Source organism: Myotis davidii, unplaced genomic scaffold (genome assembly GCF_000327345.1).
Source record: "Myotis davidii unplaced genomic scaffold, ASM32734v1 scaffold94, whole genome shotgun sequence".
Lineage (NCBI taxonomy): Eukaryota > Metazoa > Chordata > Mammalia > Chiroptera > Vespertilionidae > Myotis > Myotis davidii.
In genome coordinates this window covers 905,135-924,785 of record NW_006285313.1, presented here as the reverse complement: position 1 = coordinate 924,785, position 19,651 = coordinate 905,135, and the positions used below count along the sequence as shown (strand labels likewise).

The window sequence follows — 19,651 nt, the reverse complement described above, 5'->3', positions numbered from 1 at the left end:
AGGCCGGCGCGCAGGCCCCGGTGGAGGAGGCGGGCGACCTAGAGAGCGAGGCGGGGGAGGAGAGCGAGTCCCGGGAAGACAGCGACTCCGAAGAAGAGAGCGAGACGGAGGAAGAGAGCGAGGGCGACAGTGAGGAAGACATGGAGGACGAGCAAGAGAGCGAGGCGGAGGAAGACAACCACGGAGATGGAGAGTCGGAGGCGGAGGGGGAAACTGAGGCCGAGAGCGAATTTGACCCAGAGATAGAGATGGAGGCGGAGAGAGTGGCCCAGAGGAGGTGCCCGGACCACGGGCTCGACTTGAGCACCTACTGCCAGGAAGATACGCAGCTCATCTGTGTCCTGTGTCCGGTCATCGGGGCCCACCAGGGCCACCAGCTCTCCACCCTGGACGAAGCCTTCGAAGAGCTGCGAGTAAGTATTGGATTCCTGGTCAGGACACCGAGAGGTCAGGGCGCAGGCCGAGAGGTCAGGGCGCCTGGGTTTCCACGCAGGTGGTGGCAGGTGGTGTCGCTGAGGCCACATTCGCTTTGATCACGTCCCTGTGACGTTGTCTCTTCCGCTTGTTGGGAGCAGTTGGGAGCTCAGTTCCCCTTTGGGTGGAACTCCGTAGGGAATCAGTGCCGGGAGCCAGTCCATAGGTGAAAAGTTCTGGACTCCGACCCGAGAGAAACGCATGTCCCCACAACATCTAGTAGACAGTTTCTGGAAGATTGGAAGGCTCTGGCCTCCGGATCCCAGATAAAAAGCACGTGTTGGGGAGATTGGACCCCACTTAAGCCTGTCCCCGCAGCATCACCCTTGTTGAGATGGGTGCCTGGACTTAGGGCTCTTGAGTTTTGCCAAATGAATCCTAGCCAGTAGTGTCCACACCGCCCAGGGTTGGGGTTTTGATAATCACTTCGTGTGTGCCCTGAGTTCCTTTTAGGTTCTTCATGTCTAATACATGTTTGGAAGAGAGGATGAAAGGGTGGAGGCAACATTCGGATGGGAATGGGGGGGGTCTTCAGTCCTCCATCTTTTGTAAGAAGGCCTAGCTGATCCCCTAGAATAGTGTTTGGAAAGTAGTGGACATTACTAAATATTTGTTGAATGAATGAATTTGCAAATGACTTTCCTTTTATTTATAGTGTGATGTATGCAATTGATGAAACTACGGGCATTAACCAGGAGGAATGTTTGAATGGAGAGATCAGTTTATTGATTGACTGATTGATTGATTTGAGAGAGAGAGAGAGAGAGAGAGAGAAGAAGGGAGGGGGGGAGAAACATCAATTTGTTGTTCCACTTATTCATCCACTCATTGGTTGATGTATGTGCCCGGACTGGAGATGGAACTCAAAACCATGATGTATCCAGCGACACACTGACCAACTGAGCTACTCTGCCAGGACTGGAGTGATCAGTTTATTAAGTGGGTGGTGCAGATACTCCTCACAGGAATGTAACCTCGGGTAACCTGTGCAGAGGGCAATGTGGAGTTCCTGTCCCCACCCTGTGCCAACCCCACTGGTGCCTGCCCTAGAGGAACCTCATGCAGTGCCAGAGAGGTGTGGGTTAGTGTTCCTGGGAGCAGAATCCTGGAAATAACTTCCGCGTTCACAACAAGGGCTCTGCCCTGTGAAATGCTCTACAGCAATTTAAAATGAGGCAGAGCCTGGCCGGGGTGGCTCATTGGTTGAGCCAACGGTTGGATTCCCAGTCAGGGCGCATGCCCGGGTGGTGGGGGTGGATCCCCAGTGTGGGGCGTACATCTCTCATCGTTGATGTTTCTATCTCTCTCTCTCTCCCTCTCCCTTCCTCTCTGAAATCAATAAAAATGTATTTTAAAAATAATTACAATGAATATTTAATTTCCAAATTCTGGAGCTTCTGGCCATCATAAATGTTGGTATAAACAATCTTGTTCATGTCTCCCAGCACCCATCTGCATACAGTTAAGTGAAATATAAACTAAGACTGTGATTGTTGGGTCATAGACTATGAATATCTATATATATATAAGCCTAAGCAACTGTTAGACCGGTAGCTGTGACACACACTGACCACCAGGGGGCAAACACTCAATGCATAGACATGGACACATGGAACAGACTGATTGGCGGAGGGGGGGGTCCCTTGGCCTGCCTGTGCCCTCTTGCACTCCGGGACCTCTCAGAGGATGTCATGCTGCTGGTTTCGGCCCCATCCCTGCAGTCCAGGCCATAGGACCCCACTGGTGCACGAATCCATGCACCGGGCCTCTAGTCTTTAACATTACTAGATGCTGCCAAATAGTTTCCAAAGTGGTTGTACCAATTTGCATTGCCATGAAGAGTGCTTGAGAGATCTTGCTCTGTATCCTCAGGAACAGTTGCTATTACAGAATTTTTAATTTTTGTCAATCTTGTGGATATGTAATATCTTCTTGTGGTTTAAATTTGCATTCCTCTGATCACTGATGACTGAATATCTTGTATTTCTTCTTTTGAAGTGCCCATTCAGGTCCTTTCTATTGGTTTATCTATCTTTTTCTCATTAATTTATAGAAGTTTTACATGTTTATTTCTGACTTCTTTGTTGTTTATATATATGGGTTGCAAGTATCTTCTTATATACTCTGTTTTCTCTTTACTTTTTTAAAAATTTGTGCCTTGAATGAAGTTGTTTATTTTAATGTAATAGAATTGTCATCAATAATTTTTCTTTATTGATAGTGCTTTTTGTGCTTTGTTCAACTTAGTATTGATTTTTGTGTAGTGGAGGTAGGGGCTCAATTTCATTCTCCTCTACCACATACAGGTAGCCAGCTAGCTGCTCTAGCAGTATTTATTGAAAAACCTATCATTTCTACACTGACCTGCTATGCCACTTGTCATTTATCAAGTGACCAAATGTGTGTGAATGTGTTTCTTGGCCTTTTTATTCTATACTATTATTGATCTATTAGTATGTCTGTATGTGAACAACAAGTTTTCTCAGTTATTATCACTTTGAAACATGTGTTAATATGTGGTAGAGCAAGTTCTTCCACTTTGTTCTTGGAGAGTGTCTTATTCAGTCTGGCCATTTACATTTCTTAGACTCATACTATAAAGTTATATAAAATAAGCCTGCAGGATGTTTTCTGTATCGTATTTAACTTATAGACCAATACATGAAGAATTAACATCATTACAACATGAAGTTTTCTAATCTGTTTAGGTGTTTTTATTGCCTTACAATAAAGTTTTATAATTTTTTTCTGAAAGATCTTCTAAGTTATTGTGAAAAATATTCCTGGTTACTTACAATTTTATAGTATTGTAAAAAATGTTTTTAATTTTTGTTTTCTAATTGTTTATATATAGGCGTATGATTAACTTTTACATATCGATTTCTGTATTAAAGTATCTTCTTAAATTCCTTTACATATTAGAGTAATTAGTCTATAGGTTCATTCTACCTAGATGATAATGTTATTTGCAAAGAGGGACAGTTTTTGTTTTTTTTTAATCCTTATACCTGTTGTTGTTTTTCTTGCCTCATTGCCTCGGATAAGACCTGAAGTATAATGTTTAGTATAAGTGATGGTGGTTATTCTGGCTTTGTTCCTAAGTGAGGATTGATTTACAACATTTCACAAATAATGTGAGAGTAGTTTGTTTTTTTGTTTACATATATATTTTATCAGATTAAGAAATCTCCTTTCTATCCTAATTTATTAAAGAGTTTTCTTTAATACTGAATGGACTCTTAAGTTTTATCAAATACTTTTTCTGTATCAGGGTATACATGTGATTTTACACTTACTATGTTAATGTGACTAATTACATTAACTGATTTACTATTAAATTTAAAAATCAGTGATATATTTACATGTCTCAAAAGCCTATCTTTCACCTTTGCCCCTTTCACCTGGTTTCCCACTTTCATTAGAATTTTTTGCTTTATCTTTCAAGTGCTTCTTTTAGCAAATACAGGTATATGCATATATATGGTCTTAATTCCATCCCTTTGTGTTGTTATTATTATATTGTATAATTAGAGCAACGTTGTGTTTCGAGGGCAAACCCAACTTGGCCATGATGAAGTGTCCTTACATTTTTGAGTTTGGTTTATTAATAATTTGTGTAGGTTTTTAATTTATATTTATGGGAGAAATTTACTCATAATTTTCTTTTACTGTCCTCATGAGATTTTACTATCAAGGTTATGTTGGCTTCATAATATGAAGTTGTTTGCTTCTCTCATGTTTTCTTTTTCTTTCTCTTTTAATGCTCTGGAAGTGTTTGTATAAGATTGGAATATTTCTTCCTAGAATGATTGGTAGTTGGCTACTTTGCAGTCAATGGGTTTGAGTCCTGTTGTATTAAACGACCATGGAAGCCTTCTGGACTTGAAAAGACATAGGGTTTGGGGGAGGAGGGCGAGGGAGAGAAGGAAGACAGGAGAAATATTGTTGTTTTGTTTTGTATAGTATTTTTGGCTATGATTCTATTTAATGGTTATAGTTTTGCCCAAGTTGTCTATTTTCCTTAAGTCAATTTTAATGTTATTTTCCCAAAAGTTGTTTATTTTATCTAAATTTCCAAATGTATTAGTATAAATATATGAATCTTATTCTATTATCTTTTGTTCATACTGCAGCTATCCTCTTTATTCCTTTAAGAATAAAGTAAGTGTGTTCATTTATAATCGGTGATGTTTTCAGTAGATGAAGACTTTTTAGGTCTCTGTTATTGTTTTGGATGGTGTTTTTCTTGTTCCTTTATTTCTTTTTGTTCATTATGTTTGACAGCATAGCTTCTCATTGCCTTTAAAAAATTATTTGTTGGGATTTCCCAAGTCTTGGCATGAAACTGTATTTGAAGGAGGATTTCAGTTTGCTTCCGCTAAAGCGTGAAAGTATAACTTATTTAGAATCTCCTTAAACTAAGGTGCTTGAGACCAAATTTTCAGGAAGTGTCTTCCAAAGTTTACAGCCTCTTGAAGAATTTTCTTTCATCCCAACCCAAGCCACCCCCTCAACCCATTTTGTTCAGCTCCAAGGCCACACTCCCCACAGTCCCCTTTGGCGGGTCAGGTAGTGACAAGCTCCCTTTGGTTTGCCTTTACTCTGGGGCTTTACTCTTTGGCAGGGGTGGGAAGATTCCAAATCTGTATGGAAAGGGTCTTCTTTAAATGTCCCAAATGCCATAGGCTTTGCTTTCAGTTACCTTCTGCTCACCTGCCTAACTTTCGACTCCTAATCAAATAAATGCTCAGCACGGTTTCTTTCAATCTGTTAATGTCCTGAGTTCAAAAGCTGATTACTGCACTCTGCTTATCTTAACACTGGAACAGTATTACTAACAAAACTAAAGACTTTATTAGAATTTCACCAATTTTTGCTCTGATGACTTCTGTACCAGGATCCTATGGCCAAGAAGAATGGATAGCACAAAACCTTTACTCTTGATTTGTGGAGTAGAGATGGGAAAGGGACGAGAGAAACACAAACTCTGGCCGTGGTGTGTTTTTGTCTTTGGCATGTGTGTGTCAGTATGACTGGGATCAAGTCAACGTGGCATTGGGAAGAAATCAACATTGATGCCCTTTTCAGATATCAAAACTGAATCAAGAATTAAAAAATAAAACCAACCAAACAAACATAATTCTCCAAATATACTAAAGGCTCAATCCATAATTTATGGCAAATAACCATATGGGCAGTGACTTTGATGTACATTATAAAGTGCTAGATTATTCTTGTTGAACATTTAATTATAAAACTCACTTCAGATGTGTTTAGCTAGTTTTTTGGCAGGTAGCAGAGTAATCTGCTTTTAACTTAAATGGACTATTAGAGAAAAACATTATAATATGTTGAAACTATAGCATGTAGTTAACTTAGTGTCAAAGACAGATATTTTAAAGTTAATTTTATTTATATGAATAATGTTTGAGTACTATGGTGAGATGTATGAACTATTGAGAATAATAATAAGTGGTTCCTGACATCAGAAAGCTTATACATAGTCTTATAGGAAAGATACAAACAGTATGTTATGTGGACTCAGAGAAATTAATTTTTGCTGGAGGCATGGAATCAGCAAAGATTTCTTGGAGGTGATGGTGTTGGAGGTGCTCCTTCAAAGATAGGATTTTACTAGTAGATACAGACTATTAGGTAAACTTCTTCTGTGTTCCCATAACAATAGCTGGTACACATTTATTGTAGCACTAAATGCGGTATACTATCAATGTCATTTCCATGTCTCTTTCCTGTGTGGTTATAAACTCCGCTGGGTTAGGTCTATATGTTATCCATCTCTGTGTTCTCAGCACCTAGCGCAGGGCCTGTTGGATAGTACACATATATGAAATATTTGGTACATTTATGCTATGAAGTATAATCTCATCTAGTTCCAGGGCATCAAAGAGACAGTATTGCATATGATTTAGTATATAAATGTTTACATTAAGTTCAGTTGCATCTAAAATAATGAAAAAAAATTGGAAAAATCCAAAATAACAGCAACTCAAACAAGATAGATGTTTATTTCTCTCTTGTGTAAAAGAAGCCTGGATGGAGACAGTCTAAAGCTGGTAGGGAGGAACAACGAGGTTATGAAGAATCTAGGCTTTTTCCAGCTCCGCTCTGCCATCCTTATGATGCAATGGACCAGGATGGCTGCTGCGGGACCAGCCAGCACATTCAAGTTCAGGATAGCAGGCATAGGAAAGTGAAGGGCACTGCCCTCTATTTTAAGAGAACCCCCAGAAGTTGCACACATTGCTGCTGATGTTTCATTGGCCAGAATTCAGTACCATGGACTTAGCGAATTGCAAGAGGAGCTGGGAAGTAATCTTTCTCCAGGCCACAGTGTATCTAGCTAAAAGCTGTGGTCTGTTACTAAGGAGTGGGAGAATGAATACGAATGACCCAGCAGTCTTGTTTTAGTTGGCTACTTTGCAGTCTATGGGTTTGAGTCCTATTCTGATACTTATTAGCTGTGTCATGTTGGATAATTCACTTAGCCTTTTGGAGTATTGGTTTCCTCATATGTAACATGGGTATCAAAATTGTTTCTCTTCATTGGGTTATATAGTGAGGAACAAACAAGATCATACATGTGAGGAGCACAGTGCCTGGGATATAATAAGCCCTCGGCAGTTGGTGGCTCTTATTCTTACTACTGTTACAGAGCCATCTGAGGTTCTATTCTGAGTTCAAGGCCAGACCAGTTAGTCTGGCAGCAGCAGAAGTTTTGGATACTGAGTTTCTTTGGGTGAAAGCTATTCAGCCCCCTCTCCTTCTGCTCCTTCTGCCTTCTCTACTCTGGTGGGCAGATAAGCTGGTGAAAAACTTGTCTTCAGAGAAGAGGCTCCTGTATATTTCAGTGTCCTGCTGGTGCCTTATGCACTAGCTAACCAAAACACAGCTGGTAAGCCTAATTTTAGGTTCACAAGTCTTGTTGGTTGTCCTCTCTAAATTCTGTTTTACATTCTGAACTGTTGGAAATTTTTATAGAAGCAGAGGGGAGGCAGGGGCAATATTCCCTTTACTTTCTGGTTAGAAAATAGCCTCCATTTTCTTTCAGTAGGCAATCATGGGGAGGAATGTTATAGGCATCCCTACTGTTCTCCATTCTGTATTTTGGGTCTGTGTGAACCCTGGCAGGATGTAACCTGTGTTGAGTGGTAAACTCTGATTTAATGTGTGTGAAGAATGAAAATGGTAAACTTCAACTGAGGTTATAAAACTAAGAGTCAGAAAACTCTTGTCTGCTGTTGAATTTTGGGATTCCAGAGATGAGAATCTATACATATAAAAGCCAAAGTGACCGTTATGACTAGTCGACGAATGATGGGTCGACCAGTCTCTATGACACACACTGACCACCAGGGGGTAGACGCTCAATGCAGGAACTGCCCCCTGGTGGTCAGTGCACTCCCACGGCCAACCTCCCATAGCCAGCCAACCTTCCTCAGTCCTACCCCCCCCCGCTGGCCGCCCAATCTGCCCTGATTGGGACTGGGCGAGAAGGCCCTGATCGGCCCCAATTGCCAGCCAGGCCAAGGGACCCCACCTGTGCATGATTTTGTGCACTGGGCCTCTAGTAGTAATAATAACAGTTATTAAGTGGTTTTAGGTCAGGTGCTTTTCATTTATTTTTTTCAGTTGATCTCAATAAAATTCCCACAGTCAGCTGTGTTATTATGATTCTTATTTACAAATAAGGAAATTGATACTCAAAGAGGTTGAGATTTGCAGATGGTCACTTAGCTAATAAGTGGAAGGACCAGGATATGGATCTAGGTCTGATCCCAAAGTACATGTTCTTCCCACCATCCCCTTTTGCCTCTATTCTTACTTAGTTATTTCGACTTATATTTAACCTCTCTAAATGGTACACACACTCTCCTGACGTATGAAGGCATTTAATATGTACACACTTTTTGAATATTCTAAAACTAGTCTTTCCCTTCTATCTAAAATTTTCTTCCTGGAAATTTTATAGAGTATTTTGACTAGTAATAGGTTGTTTTATTTTTTTTAAATATGGTACCAACACAAGGATAGAAAAAAACAAAACAGGCAGCCAGTATTCTTTCTGAACTCAGCATCCTCTGAATCTTTGAAATATTGATTCAATACTTAGGAGCCATTTGAGGATATTTAAGTGACTTACAGTTACATTTCTACTGACACAAGACTTTTCTTTTGGTGCCCAGATGGTTATTGGCACTTGACTGACTCCCATAATAGTACAGAGACTGGTTGTCAAGAAATAATTCTTGTTCTTATGCCATGTTTACCTACCATATTGCAACTCTGCTTCTGCCCCTTGCCCATTTTCAAAGGATGTTTACATTAGAATGAGCTATTTTATTTCTGTATTTTGAGGTGAATGGATAGACAAGTGTTGAGATATTCTGAACCTCTATGAAGAAAGACAGCTCAACTTTCTTGGTGTTCAAACGAGGACCCTTAAAGGTAAAACAAACAAAAAACCCTCCAGAGAGAGCTGCTTCCAGGATAGCAACTTCAGATGTCTATAGGGAGGAGAAAAGTAATGTAAATGAGAGAAGCAAGCCAGGGTAACCATGACAAATTGGAGAGAGCTGGCCTGGGCTGAAGTGATAGTTGCTATTCAGCTTCAGCTAATTGCTGCTATGTGGGAATGGGAGCCCAGTACAATCATACCTTCAGATTTTCAAAAGAAGCTAGAACGCTTTATTGTTATGTAATATCTCCTGATTTTTAAATTAGCAACTAATTTAAAAATTCCCATTATACTGTGTGGGACAACACTCTAAAGACCTAAAAAGTTTTGTAGGCTGCAGGCCGAATACTAGTTAGTATACATAGGTTCTGATTTGTCCCTTTTCCCTCATTTACAGATGGAGAAACAGAAACCCAGACTCATTCAAACTCACACAGCAGTTAGTGGAGGAACCAGGAATAGAACCTGGATCTCCTTTCTCTTTGTGCAATATTCTTTTCACTATGGGAAGGTTACACTTTTGGAGGACTCTGAGGAAAGCTAAATCCTTTCCCTAGGAAAGTGCATGTACATTTCACATGTTGCATACAGTTTTGGGGATTTCATACTGCCTGGAATTCATACATGAACACCAGGTAAAGACCTCTGGCTCTTACCTGCTGGTTCATATGTTTTCAGTGCAGAGGGAATGGAGTCCCAGTATTTATACTTGGGCAAACCCATGGAGAGAAGCACTCCAAGAAGCTCTAGGTCTATCCTTCCTTCTCTCCTCCCTTCCCTTTGTAGACTTACATTTAGGTAAGTCTAAGACTCTTCCTACTACTATTCCTGATACTGGTCCCTCAAATCATTGCTTTTCTAGTTTTTTTATGTACATATATACATCACCCATAGAAAATAAGCATTTTGTGGTTTTGTAAGAAAATGAATACAGCATTCTGCAAATTAATTCAACATTATGTCTTGTCATGTATCGAAGTACATACAGATTATTTTGATTTGTTATATCATATTTTATAATTGGTTAATTATGTAAATTATTTAGCCACCCACTATTTTTAACTTTTATCTTCACCCGAGGATATTTTTTCATTGATTTCCAGAGAGAGGGAAAGACAGAGAGAAATATCAATGTGAGAAAAACATATGGATTAGTTGCCTCCTGCAGGAGCCCCAACCAGGACCTGGGTCGGGAAGCCTTTAACTTCCTGTCAAGGGAGGTATGTGCCCTTGGTAGGAATCAAACCCAGAGCCCTTCAGTCTGCAGGCCTATACTCTATCCACTGAGCCAGTCCGGCTAGGGCAAGTCACCCACTATTGATGGATACTTAGAATGTTTTCAGTATTATAAACAGTGCTGCAATAAATACTTCTGTGCATGCCTTCTAGACACATGTGCTAGTGTTTCTCAAGAGGTGAGAGAAATGGATTTGCTAGGCATTTGACTTCAGAGTAGTTTTATCATTTTATATCAGCAACATATGAAAGTCCTGTTAACCCAGAGCCCCACATCTCTTGATATTATCAAATCAAAACTTTTTTCAGTATAATGGATGAGACATGTTAAGTAATTTGAGCTTTTAAAAACATCTTTTCATATGTTTATTAGCCATTTGACATTTCTATAATGTTCATACCCTTTGTTGGGATTTCTTTTGGGCTCATTTGTCTTTTTCTTATTTATAGGAATCCCTTATGTATTTTCTTGTGTACTCTTGATGCCAAGTTCTTCAGTTGTATTTTTAATCTTTCTCATTTGGATTTTTCTGATCCTGGTTTTGTTGTTTCCTAGCTCTATAATTTTGGGAACATCGTTTGACTTCCACAGTACTATTTTCCCCCATTATGAAGTGAGAATACACTAGGAAGTAGTGTTACCATGAAATGCAATGAAGGTGTATGTGTAATTTGGGGGTTCCTGCAGGCATTTATTATTTCCACCAGTCATTTTCTCAAATATTAAGTGATAATATACTTTTTAGGTTTAGTGTGAAATACCAATAGAAAAATCATATGAAAGTGCTTTGGAGAGTAAAGAATAAGGTATTTTTGTTTTTTCTTGGTGTTATGACTCATCCCTAGGAGCTGGCCTTTGTGAAGCATCCCACATCTCTACAGAGTGATCGAACTCGAGAGGTAGGGTGGGTGTCCCAACATAGCACTTGTCTCTTTTTATTCCACACTCTTGTAGGGGAGGAAGGAGGTGCATAAGCAAGATATACTCACATTGAATTCCATGTTCTTGGAATGCATTGTGTGGGATGGAGGTGAAGAGGAGCAGTATCAGGAGAACTTGACTTCTTTGCCTCTCACAGTGCCTGCCCCAAGAGTTGACAGAGTAGAATCTGCCCATTTATGGAACCAAATGTCTACAAGGTTAGAATTATCTTGCCTTTTGTTACTATTCTCGTCTTCTCTGCTTGAACACAGGTTCCAGAGGCAGCTGTTCTATTCCAGCAGGGTAGGGAAGTATGAGGATACAATCTCCTGTTCCCATTTCCTTTGTCTAATGACTGTCCTTTGCAAACAAACAATTAACTAAAACATGATACCACCCTGGGGCACTCATACTCAAAAAACACCTTAGACCTAGACAACCCTCTGCCCCTGCCCTATGCTTTAGAAGACCCTTCTTTGGCCATATTCATCGCCTTCTAGACCACTCTCCAAATACCAAGGATCTAGGAATTACCTGATGAATTACATTGAGCCTACTTCCAGGACCTGCAGAGCCTCTTTCTAAATTCATCCTCCCGAAGATGGATCAAGCCATTAGACCCCGCCCCTTATATGTGCTTTTCAAGGTCAGGGTGGTCAAGGGCAACTACTTGAGAGGGATATTCCCAGAACTTAAGTGTACTAGTTTGAATGTGTTTAGGCTTCATAAGGAAAGGGCTTCAGGAAAGGGCTGGGGTGTGGAAAGAGAAGGATGGTGGATTGGGGGGCCAGGGTCCTCCATTTGTACTCTAGTCCAGCCCGGCAGTTTTCAGGAAGAGGTCTGCCCAGAGGAGCCTCTTTCTTCTGACCAACTGCTTATGTTATGGGTTAAAAAATTCCACAGGGGAAGGTTTTTTCACCACCCAGTTAGAGACCTCATATAGCTGGCTCAATATAGACCCCAACTGAGCTTTGAGACTAATCCTCAGAGAGAGTGGGGTGGGGAGGTGGAATGGTGGATCTCCTGAAGGGAGAGTCTCTGTGCCTCCTCTCTCTGTCCCCTGGGCAGGCAGTGCTGCTGATGCTTTGTTAAAAGGAGAAAGGATTCTGCTGACACACTGTCTTTTTATGAAAGAAGGCTAAGGGTTCCCTTATCTCTCCACACAAGGCACATCTGCCTGCAAACAGGCTGTCTGCTTCTTAGGGATTCCTTCATCCTTCCGTTTGCTTTCTGAATCTTTTAAGGCACAGTTTCACACATTCCTGTCTGTGCTCTAGAGCCAGGGGGAAAGTCATAATATATCAGGGCTCTTGCTGAGGAGCTTAAAATGGGCTCTGGCAGCTGGGATGTGAGAGAAGAGAGCTTTCCAGGGACGAGTGACCTGCTTGTTCAGCCAGTGAGAAACAGGTTAGAGGAATGGTATCTCCAGACAGGCTTTATTGTCTGATCATCTCATAAAAGCAAGATTGTGTCTGGCAACTTAACCCACTTTTAGGTTCTGTGTGTCTCACCCACTCCCTGGTATGTGACCTCCAGATTCCTTCCCCAGTTGTCTACTGTGATACCACAGAAGTTAAAGATTTAAATTGGTGAAGAAATTTGGAGAGTTGTAAATCGTCATTTTAAACATACATATTATTAAATTTTAGAACCACAGCTAAAATGGGAATGTCAAGTAAGGTGTGTTTGGAGCGCACATCTAAAGCGGGTATCTGCCTTAGTCATGTTACATCAGATTGTTTCTATATAGGTTTGGGAGAGAAAGGAGGTTAAATGGGGAAAAAAATTTAGCCTGTAGTCTATTTTAATCTATATGATGGGTTCTTACGAGGTGCTTATTTCCTGTTTTGGAGTTGGTTCTGCATATTTGGCAAATATCACTGATTCAGGGGACAATTTTAAGAAACAGATATTTATAGTGTTTGTTCATATTGTACTTCTTTATTTTTCCCCCTGCTCCATAAAAATGGTAACCATTTTACTTCTTCATATTTCCTTTTAGTCACTAGTAAAATGAGGGTGATGATTCTACCCTATACCTTAGAGGAGCTGAGATTAGAAAATAAAACTAATTCATGTGGTTTTAGATCATGCTGCATACATGTATTATTATTGGGACATTTATGTCTTAAGCTTGTATGTTCATTATCTTATTCAGCAGATACTTTTAAATACCTTCTTGATGCTGGGCACACATACAGAGATAAAAAATGTGGTGCTTACTCTTAAGGAATTTAAAACATTGTGAGGGAGACAGACAATAATAAAAGTCTCATACATCTATTGCATTTACCATGTGTCAGGCCCTGTTCTAAGCACCTTGATATATATTAGCTAATTTAATCTTACTAGAACCTTTATGAAATAGATATTGTGTTTAACTTAATGTTACAGATAAGAGAGAGGCTAAGTTACTTGCCTAAGGTCACACACTAGTGCTGGAATTGGGACTTGAATTTTTGGCTCTAGAATCTCTACTAGTATGCTCTAAATCTGTGCTGACTAATACAGTAGTCACTAGCCAGATATGGCTTTGGAGCACTCAAAATATGTCTAGTCCAAGTTGAATTGGGCTATAAGTGTGAAGTACATCCTAGATTTCAAAGACCTAGTATGAAAAAAAAATATTTGAATAACTCATGTTGAAATTGTATGTTGCAATGATAATATTTTGGATATACTGAGTTAAATTAAATATATTAAACTTAATTTCACTTTATTTTTGTGGCTACTAGAAAACTTAAAATTACATGCATGGCTTGCATTGCGGCTTACATTACATTTTTATTGGAATAACAGTAATAGTAATAGGTGACATTCATTGAGCACTTACTGTGTGCCACATACTGTGCTAATACCTTTACAAACCCTATTTCAATTAAGCCTCCAAATAGGAGGCTTCATTATCCCCATTTTATGGAAGGAGAAGAAGGTTTTGAGAAAATAAGTAATTTGGCAGAGGTTAGTCAACTAGTTAATGGCAGACCCCAAATTTGAAACCATTTGTCTGACTAAAAAACCCATACTCAACCAGCACACTGTAATACCATTTCCAATGATATCTCAGGGCATTTTCTTTGAGTTTGTTTTTCTAAGAATGTTTAATATTACATACTTCTGTATTTAGTGTGTAGAAGTTCAAAATAAAAATCACTAGGTCATTAAATAGACATCTCAGAAGGAAATCTCTTTTGCAGAGCCCCAGCCCTAAGTTAACACTGGCATAATTGAGCACTGAGATGAAGCAGTGAGTCAGCCTGTACACATTGCATTTAATTTTCATTCCAGGCCACTGGGCAATTTATGTTCCGGCCCTCTTTATCCTTAGAGAAGAGGAAGAGGGGCAACGCGGCTCCCCCTAGTTGTTTCATTTTCTTGGCTGAGGAAAAAAAATTGCTTTTCATTTCATTGTCCCATGAAATGCTGATTGTGTTCGAGAGAGCAACAAAATGCTGTTTAATGACCCGACTTTTCTTTTTTTTCTAGAGCAAAGACTCAGGCGGATTAAAGGCGGCAATGATAGAATTGGTGGAAAGGTTAAAGTTCAAGAGCTCAGACCCTAAAGTAAGTATTGTTTGGATTTATTGAATATTGGTACCCCAAGTATGGGTATCTCCCACTTTTTGGAAGTTCACTTTACACTACTTTGCTTTTTATGAAAGACCTGCATTAGTACCTGTTTGCACTAACTGAAAGAAATCTGGAGAGAATTTTCACTTTTATCGCTTTAATGAAGAAAAGTGAAAATAGCCTTCATCCTTTGATTTGCAAGGAGCTGTTAGAGGCAGCACAGCCCTGAGGAGCAAGTGGCTCTGCCAAGGTCCTTCCTGAAGTTACACTCAGCATCTCAGTATCAGCCTCTATAGCTTTGACCGTGTCTGTGAGCATCTGTGTTTTATCTCCATTTATTTTGTGAATCCGTTAGCAAGATGTGTCCTAAGATATCAGAAAAGCCTCAGAGAGCTCCTAAGCGGTGTTTCATTTAGCATAAAACTGGTAATTAAGCATATTTAGCATGATTTGGTATGTGATATTTTGGGGCCTGGAAACCCTAAAAATATTTTCCATATAAATGAATGGTAAATGTGTCTTTGCTTTACACCATTTCAGCTTACAAAAGTTTCATAGGAATAGGGAAACCTGTATTTCATTCTCGTTGAGCTAAGTTCGAGGGTTGTTAACAGTCATCTATCGGAACACTGCATCAAGACCAGCCAGCATGGCTCAGGAGTTGAGCATCGACTTATGAACCCAGTCGGGCACATGTCCATGTTATAAGTTCGATCCCCAGTGTGGAGTGTGCAGGAGGCAGCTGGTCAATGATTCTCTCTCATCATTGATGTTTCTATCTCTCTCACCCTCTCCCTTTCTTCCTGAAATCAATAAAAATATATTTGAGAGAGAGAGAAAAAAGAACACTGCATCAAGATTTAATTAAGCCGACCCATCAAAAGCAGTGTCTTAATATGCCTAGAGATAAGTCATCTATTTTCCCTTTCTGTACTTTCTGGCTTACTAGTACAACACATAATCATTAATTGTTTTTCCTGAACTGCAGACAAGTGGATTTTTAATTTTCCTTTACCAGGCCTTTGAGACTATTGTCCTTTGTGTCCATTAAATTCAGCCAAAGGCATCTGAAATACTGATAGCTTAATGCTGGGGACTGGAACAGGTTCCAGACCCATACAGTTGGTGTTCAGCATTAGCATTTTGTCTCTCCCCAACTTACAGGAGCCAGCTGTCATTGCGAATGCTTTTGTCCTCATGACCTAGAGTCCGGTGTGGGAAATGGTTTAAACTTCCCAGCTTTCTTTGCAAGATGCTGGGACTGTAGGATTGATATTCTGGGAGATGCCATACCAGGGTGGGGGTGAACTGGGAACTGAACACGTTGGAGGGATTATGACTAACACAGCCTCTCTTCTCCTGCCCAGATACTTACTGTAGCACATTACCTGATAGGGGTGCCAGCTGGCTCAGCCTGAGAGTCAGAGCCGCTCAGTTAAATTGGGAATGGAGCATGATTGTTTGACTTTTCACATCTCCTTTTCTTCTTTGATTTAAAGTTATTTATAAGTGGAATAAGACTAGCATTTCTTGAACACATACTGAGTGAGAGCCAGGCACTGTGCTAGGAGCCTTACATATTTTTAAAAATAATAATGGTAAAATCTACATAATGAAATTTACCTTTTTAACTGTTTTTAAGTATACAGTTCAGTGGCATTAAGTGCTTTCACACTGTTGTGTGACTATCACTACCATCCATCTCCAGAACTCTATTATCTCAGACTGAAACTGTGCCCCTTAAACACTAACTCCTTATTCCACCTCCCCTCTTGCATATTTGTGATTACTTTAGCAACTCTGTAAAGTAGTTTATTATTCCCATATTATTGAGAAGGACACGGAGGTTCAGACAGGTGGGGTCATTTGCCCCAAATCTAGTATAATTTAGAGCTGGATTCGAACTCTGACTCCAGGCCTGTGCTCTATGTTTTATATCATGCTGCAGACCAAGCCTTCATCTCCTTGCTACCATATGTTCACGTGTGCCTCTGTTTCCTACTCTGAAATACTATATGAAGCAGAGCCACAGAAAATGACCGTCTCTTCAAAAGTTGGCCGCAGTCACCAATTACCTGATCATTTTCTCTTCATACAGCATTGAAAGTATTGGGACATTAGAAATTATTTTTTGTCTTCTGGTGTGGTTAGGGTTCCAGGGATAACATTTATTAATTTTCTTAGGTCATTGTAAAAAAGATCCCTGGTGTAAGTAGTTTTCTTTTAGTGAAGATGAATAAATTAATTATTAAAGACTACTGAAAGCTGCTCTTTTTAAGCAAGTTTCTCTGGTTTCTGGGACAACAGCTCTACTGTATGTTTTGTTTCTGCCACATCCACATGCTTTTAGGCAGTGAAGATGGAGAGGATATGTACAGTTACACTGAGTGGCTTCTGTACGTGATGATGAATGCAGGTAAAGTGCTTTGCGATCCTCTATGAATATGCATAATACTGCTGGTGGGAAACTTGCCAGAGGTGAAAGAATTGAGTGGTCCCATAAGAGCAACCATGGAAGCCTCAGGATTTTCCCATGATGCACCATAAGCTGAAGGGTATTTGTTAGGATCTCCCTTGATCTTGGATACGTTTATACACACTCGCCTCTCTTTTATCTTCTTTATCTGGCCATGGATTATTTTCCACCAACCAGTTTTATTTTTAAGCCTCTTTTTAGTCTGTCATATGCATATGCTGTATCTACCTGGAGCCAGCTTGAAGAAGGACTACGTTAGTCTGCAGTGTGATATAATGATGGAATGACTGCCAGATCACAACATGGGGGGTGGTGAAAAGTGAAGCACTTAAAACAGAATTTCTGCAACAAAGACAATTTCCTAGCAATAAACTGGTGTCTTCCAAGCAAACCCTTAGGTTTTTAGTCTGTTCTGTTTTCCCTCGGAGCCCCACCATCCCTTTTTAGAAGTTGGCCTGTTTAAGAAAGGCAGCATCTCTCAGGCTTTCTGACCTGTCATTTCCTGGTACAGCAGCTTTCCCTAGAAGCACTGATTGAGTCATGGAGCACTGAGCACTATCTCTACCCCACTTCCTTTGGAATTCCCTAAGCAGCACAAAGCTTGATTAGTCCAGACACTGAAGTCTCCTGGGACTGAGTTAACTTTTATCTGCAAATGTTGCCAGAGAGGAGTGAAAGATGCCTAGATTAACCATCTTTTAAAATTTAAGAATAGTATATACTTACAGATTAAAAACACAGATATCCATAAAGAAAAAGGAAAATGAATTTCCCCTGAGTTAACCACTTCAACAGTTTATTGCATAACCTACTCGACATTTCCATGTGGAAAAACACTTCTAACCTTTTTTAAAATTACACTTTACCTATAGTTTTATTATACAGAATATCTTAGACATTCTTCTTTGTCAATAATATAGACTTAATGAGATACCCCCTCTTTGCTTTTGGAGTAGTAGTTCTTCAACTTTAGTGTGCATGAACTCACTCCCCGGAGGACTTACTAAATACAGAGGGTTAAACTCAAACCCAGAGTGTCTGATTCAGTAGGCCTGAGTGACTGGAGACAGCTGGAACCTTGGCTATGTTCCTACTCTCTTATTTTGATTTGTTTCATTTTTTTTCCCACAAACAGCTGAAGACCCTTCATAAATAAATTCAGTGATTTCAACTTTAAAAAAAAGAAAAATACATAAAATCCAGGCTTAAAAAACAAATAAATTGAGCCGAGGTGGCAAAGGAGTAGGGGATGGGGAGGGTAGGTGGACTGAAGAGTCAGCTCAGGATGCATGAGAGGACAGGATCCCTTTAAACAGTCATCTCCAGCAGAGAAACAGCAAAGCCAAAAAGAGGGAAAGGAGTTCTGGGCAGGATTTAAGAGGATGATCAAGGCCCAAGCCATGGTCCTGGAGTGGGCTGACTTACAAACCAGGGGAAATATCAAGTCCCTGACACTTGGGGTGAACCTGAGGACAGGAATCAGGGCCAGTGATGGCTGGTAAATAAGGCACAGGACAGAGGAAGTTGTGCGCATGCATGTGGCCATGGCAAGCCTCATTTCAAAGGGAGCATTCCTCCAGGAATCTAGGACTTTGTATGCAGTGGAGAGAGATTGTTTTTAATGACAATCAGTGTTAGTTTAATTGGAAGTGGTCTTTTCAAAAATAAGGCATCCTAACGTGTTTGACAGGATCCCTTTTCAGCCAAACTTTTCAGAAACATTTATTGCACAAAACAGGATTTTGTCTGTAGATTTCTTATAATTATGATAGATTTTAGGGAAATTAAAAGATACAATTAATCAGGGTGTGTGTGTGTGTGTCTGGATTTTTAAGAAATTTAAAATATTTTGAGTCCTTTATAGCTTTCCTTTGTAGTGACTAGGCAGTTATCTTTCATAGTTTCTCAGGAAACTGAAGCTTGGAAAACACATTGATTCCCTCCATTCTGTTTAGAAAAAATAAAAGATATCCACCTAAGTGTTTTTATCAGTTATTCTCTGAACAGTAGGATTATAGGTCATTTTTCCTCCTTCTTTTTCCTTTGTGTGTGTGTGTGTGTGTGTGTGTGGATTTTAAAGAAATTTAAAATATTTTGAGTCCTTTATAACTTTCCTTTGTAGTGACTAGGCAGTTATCTTTCATAGTTTCTCAGGAAACTGAAGCTTGGAAAACACATTGATTCCCTCCTTCTCTCTGCCCAGTTTCTCAGAAAGCACTGAACCAAAAGCATAACATGTTAAACTCATTCAAACTAACCTCCTATTCTGTAGTCAATAACAGCCACTTTCTCAATTATATACTGGTTGTTTTTCTTTCCATCTAAGATATGCTGTTCGTTGTTTCCTAGAGCTAGCATGCTTGAAACAAACAGTTAAAAACACAGTTATGTATCTCAAATTCATACTAATCTTATTAGAAGTTATCCTTTTAAAAAGTGTCTTCAGCCTGGCTGGTGTGGCTCAGTGGTTGAACATTGATCTATGAACAAGAAGGTA

At 39.8% G+C, this 19,651-nt stretch overlaps 1 protein-coding gene across 1 annotated transcript in view; it reads left to right on the top strand.

Moving 5' to 3' along the window:
* Positions 1-6: 6 nt before the first annotated feature.
* Positions 7-19,651, top strand: part of TRIM44 (tripartite motif containing 44) — an 85,415-nt gene continuing 65,770 nt past the window's right edge. The window contains exons 1-2 of the mRNA XM_015559015.1: positions 7-413; positions 14,595-14,672. Coding sequence (XP_015414501.1) covers positions 141-413; positions 14,595-14,672 — 351 coding nt within the window. The 5' untranslated portion in view covers positions 7-140. The remainder of the gene's footprint in view (positions 414-14,594; positions 14,673-19,651) is intronic.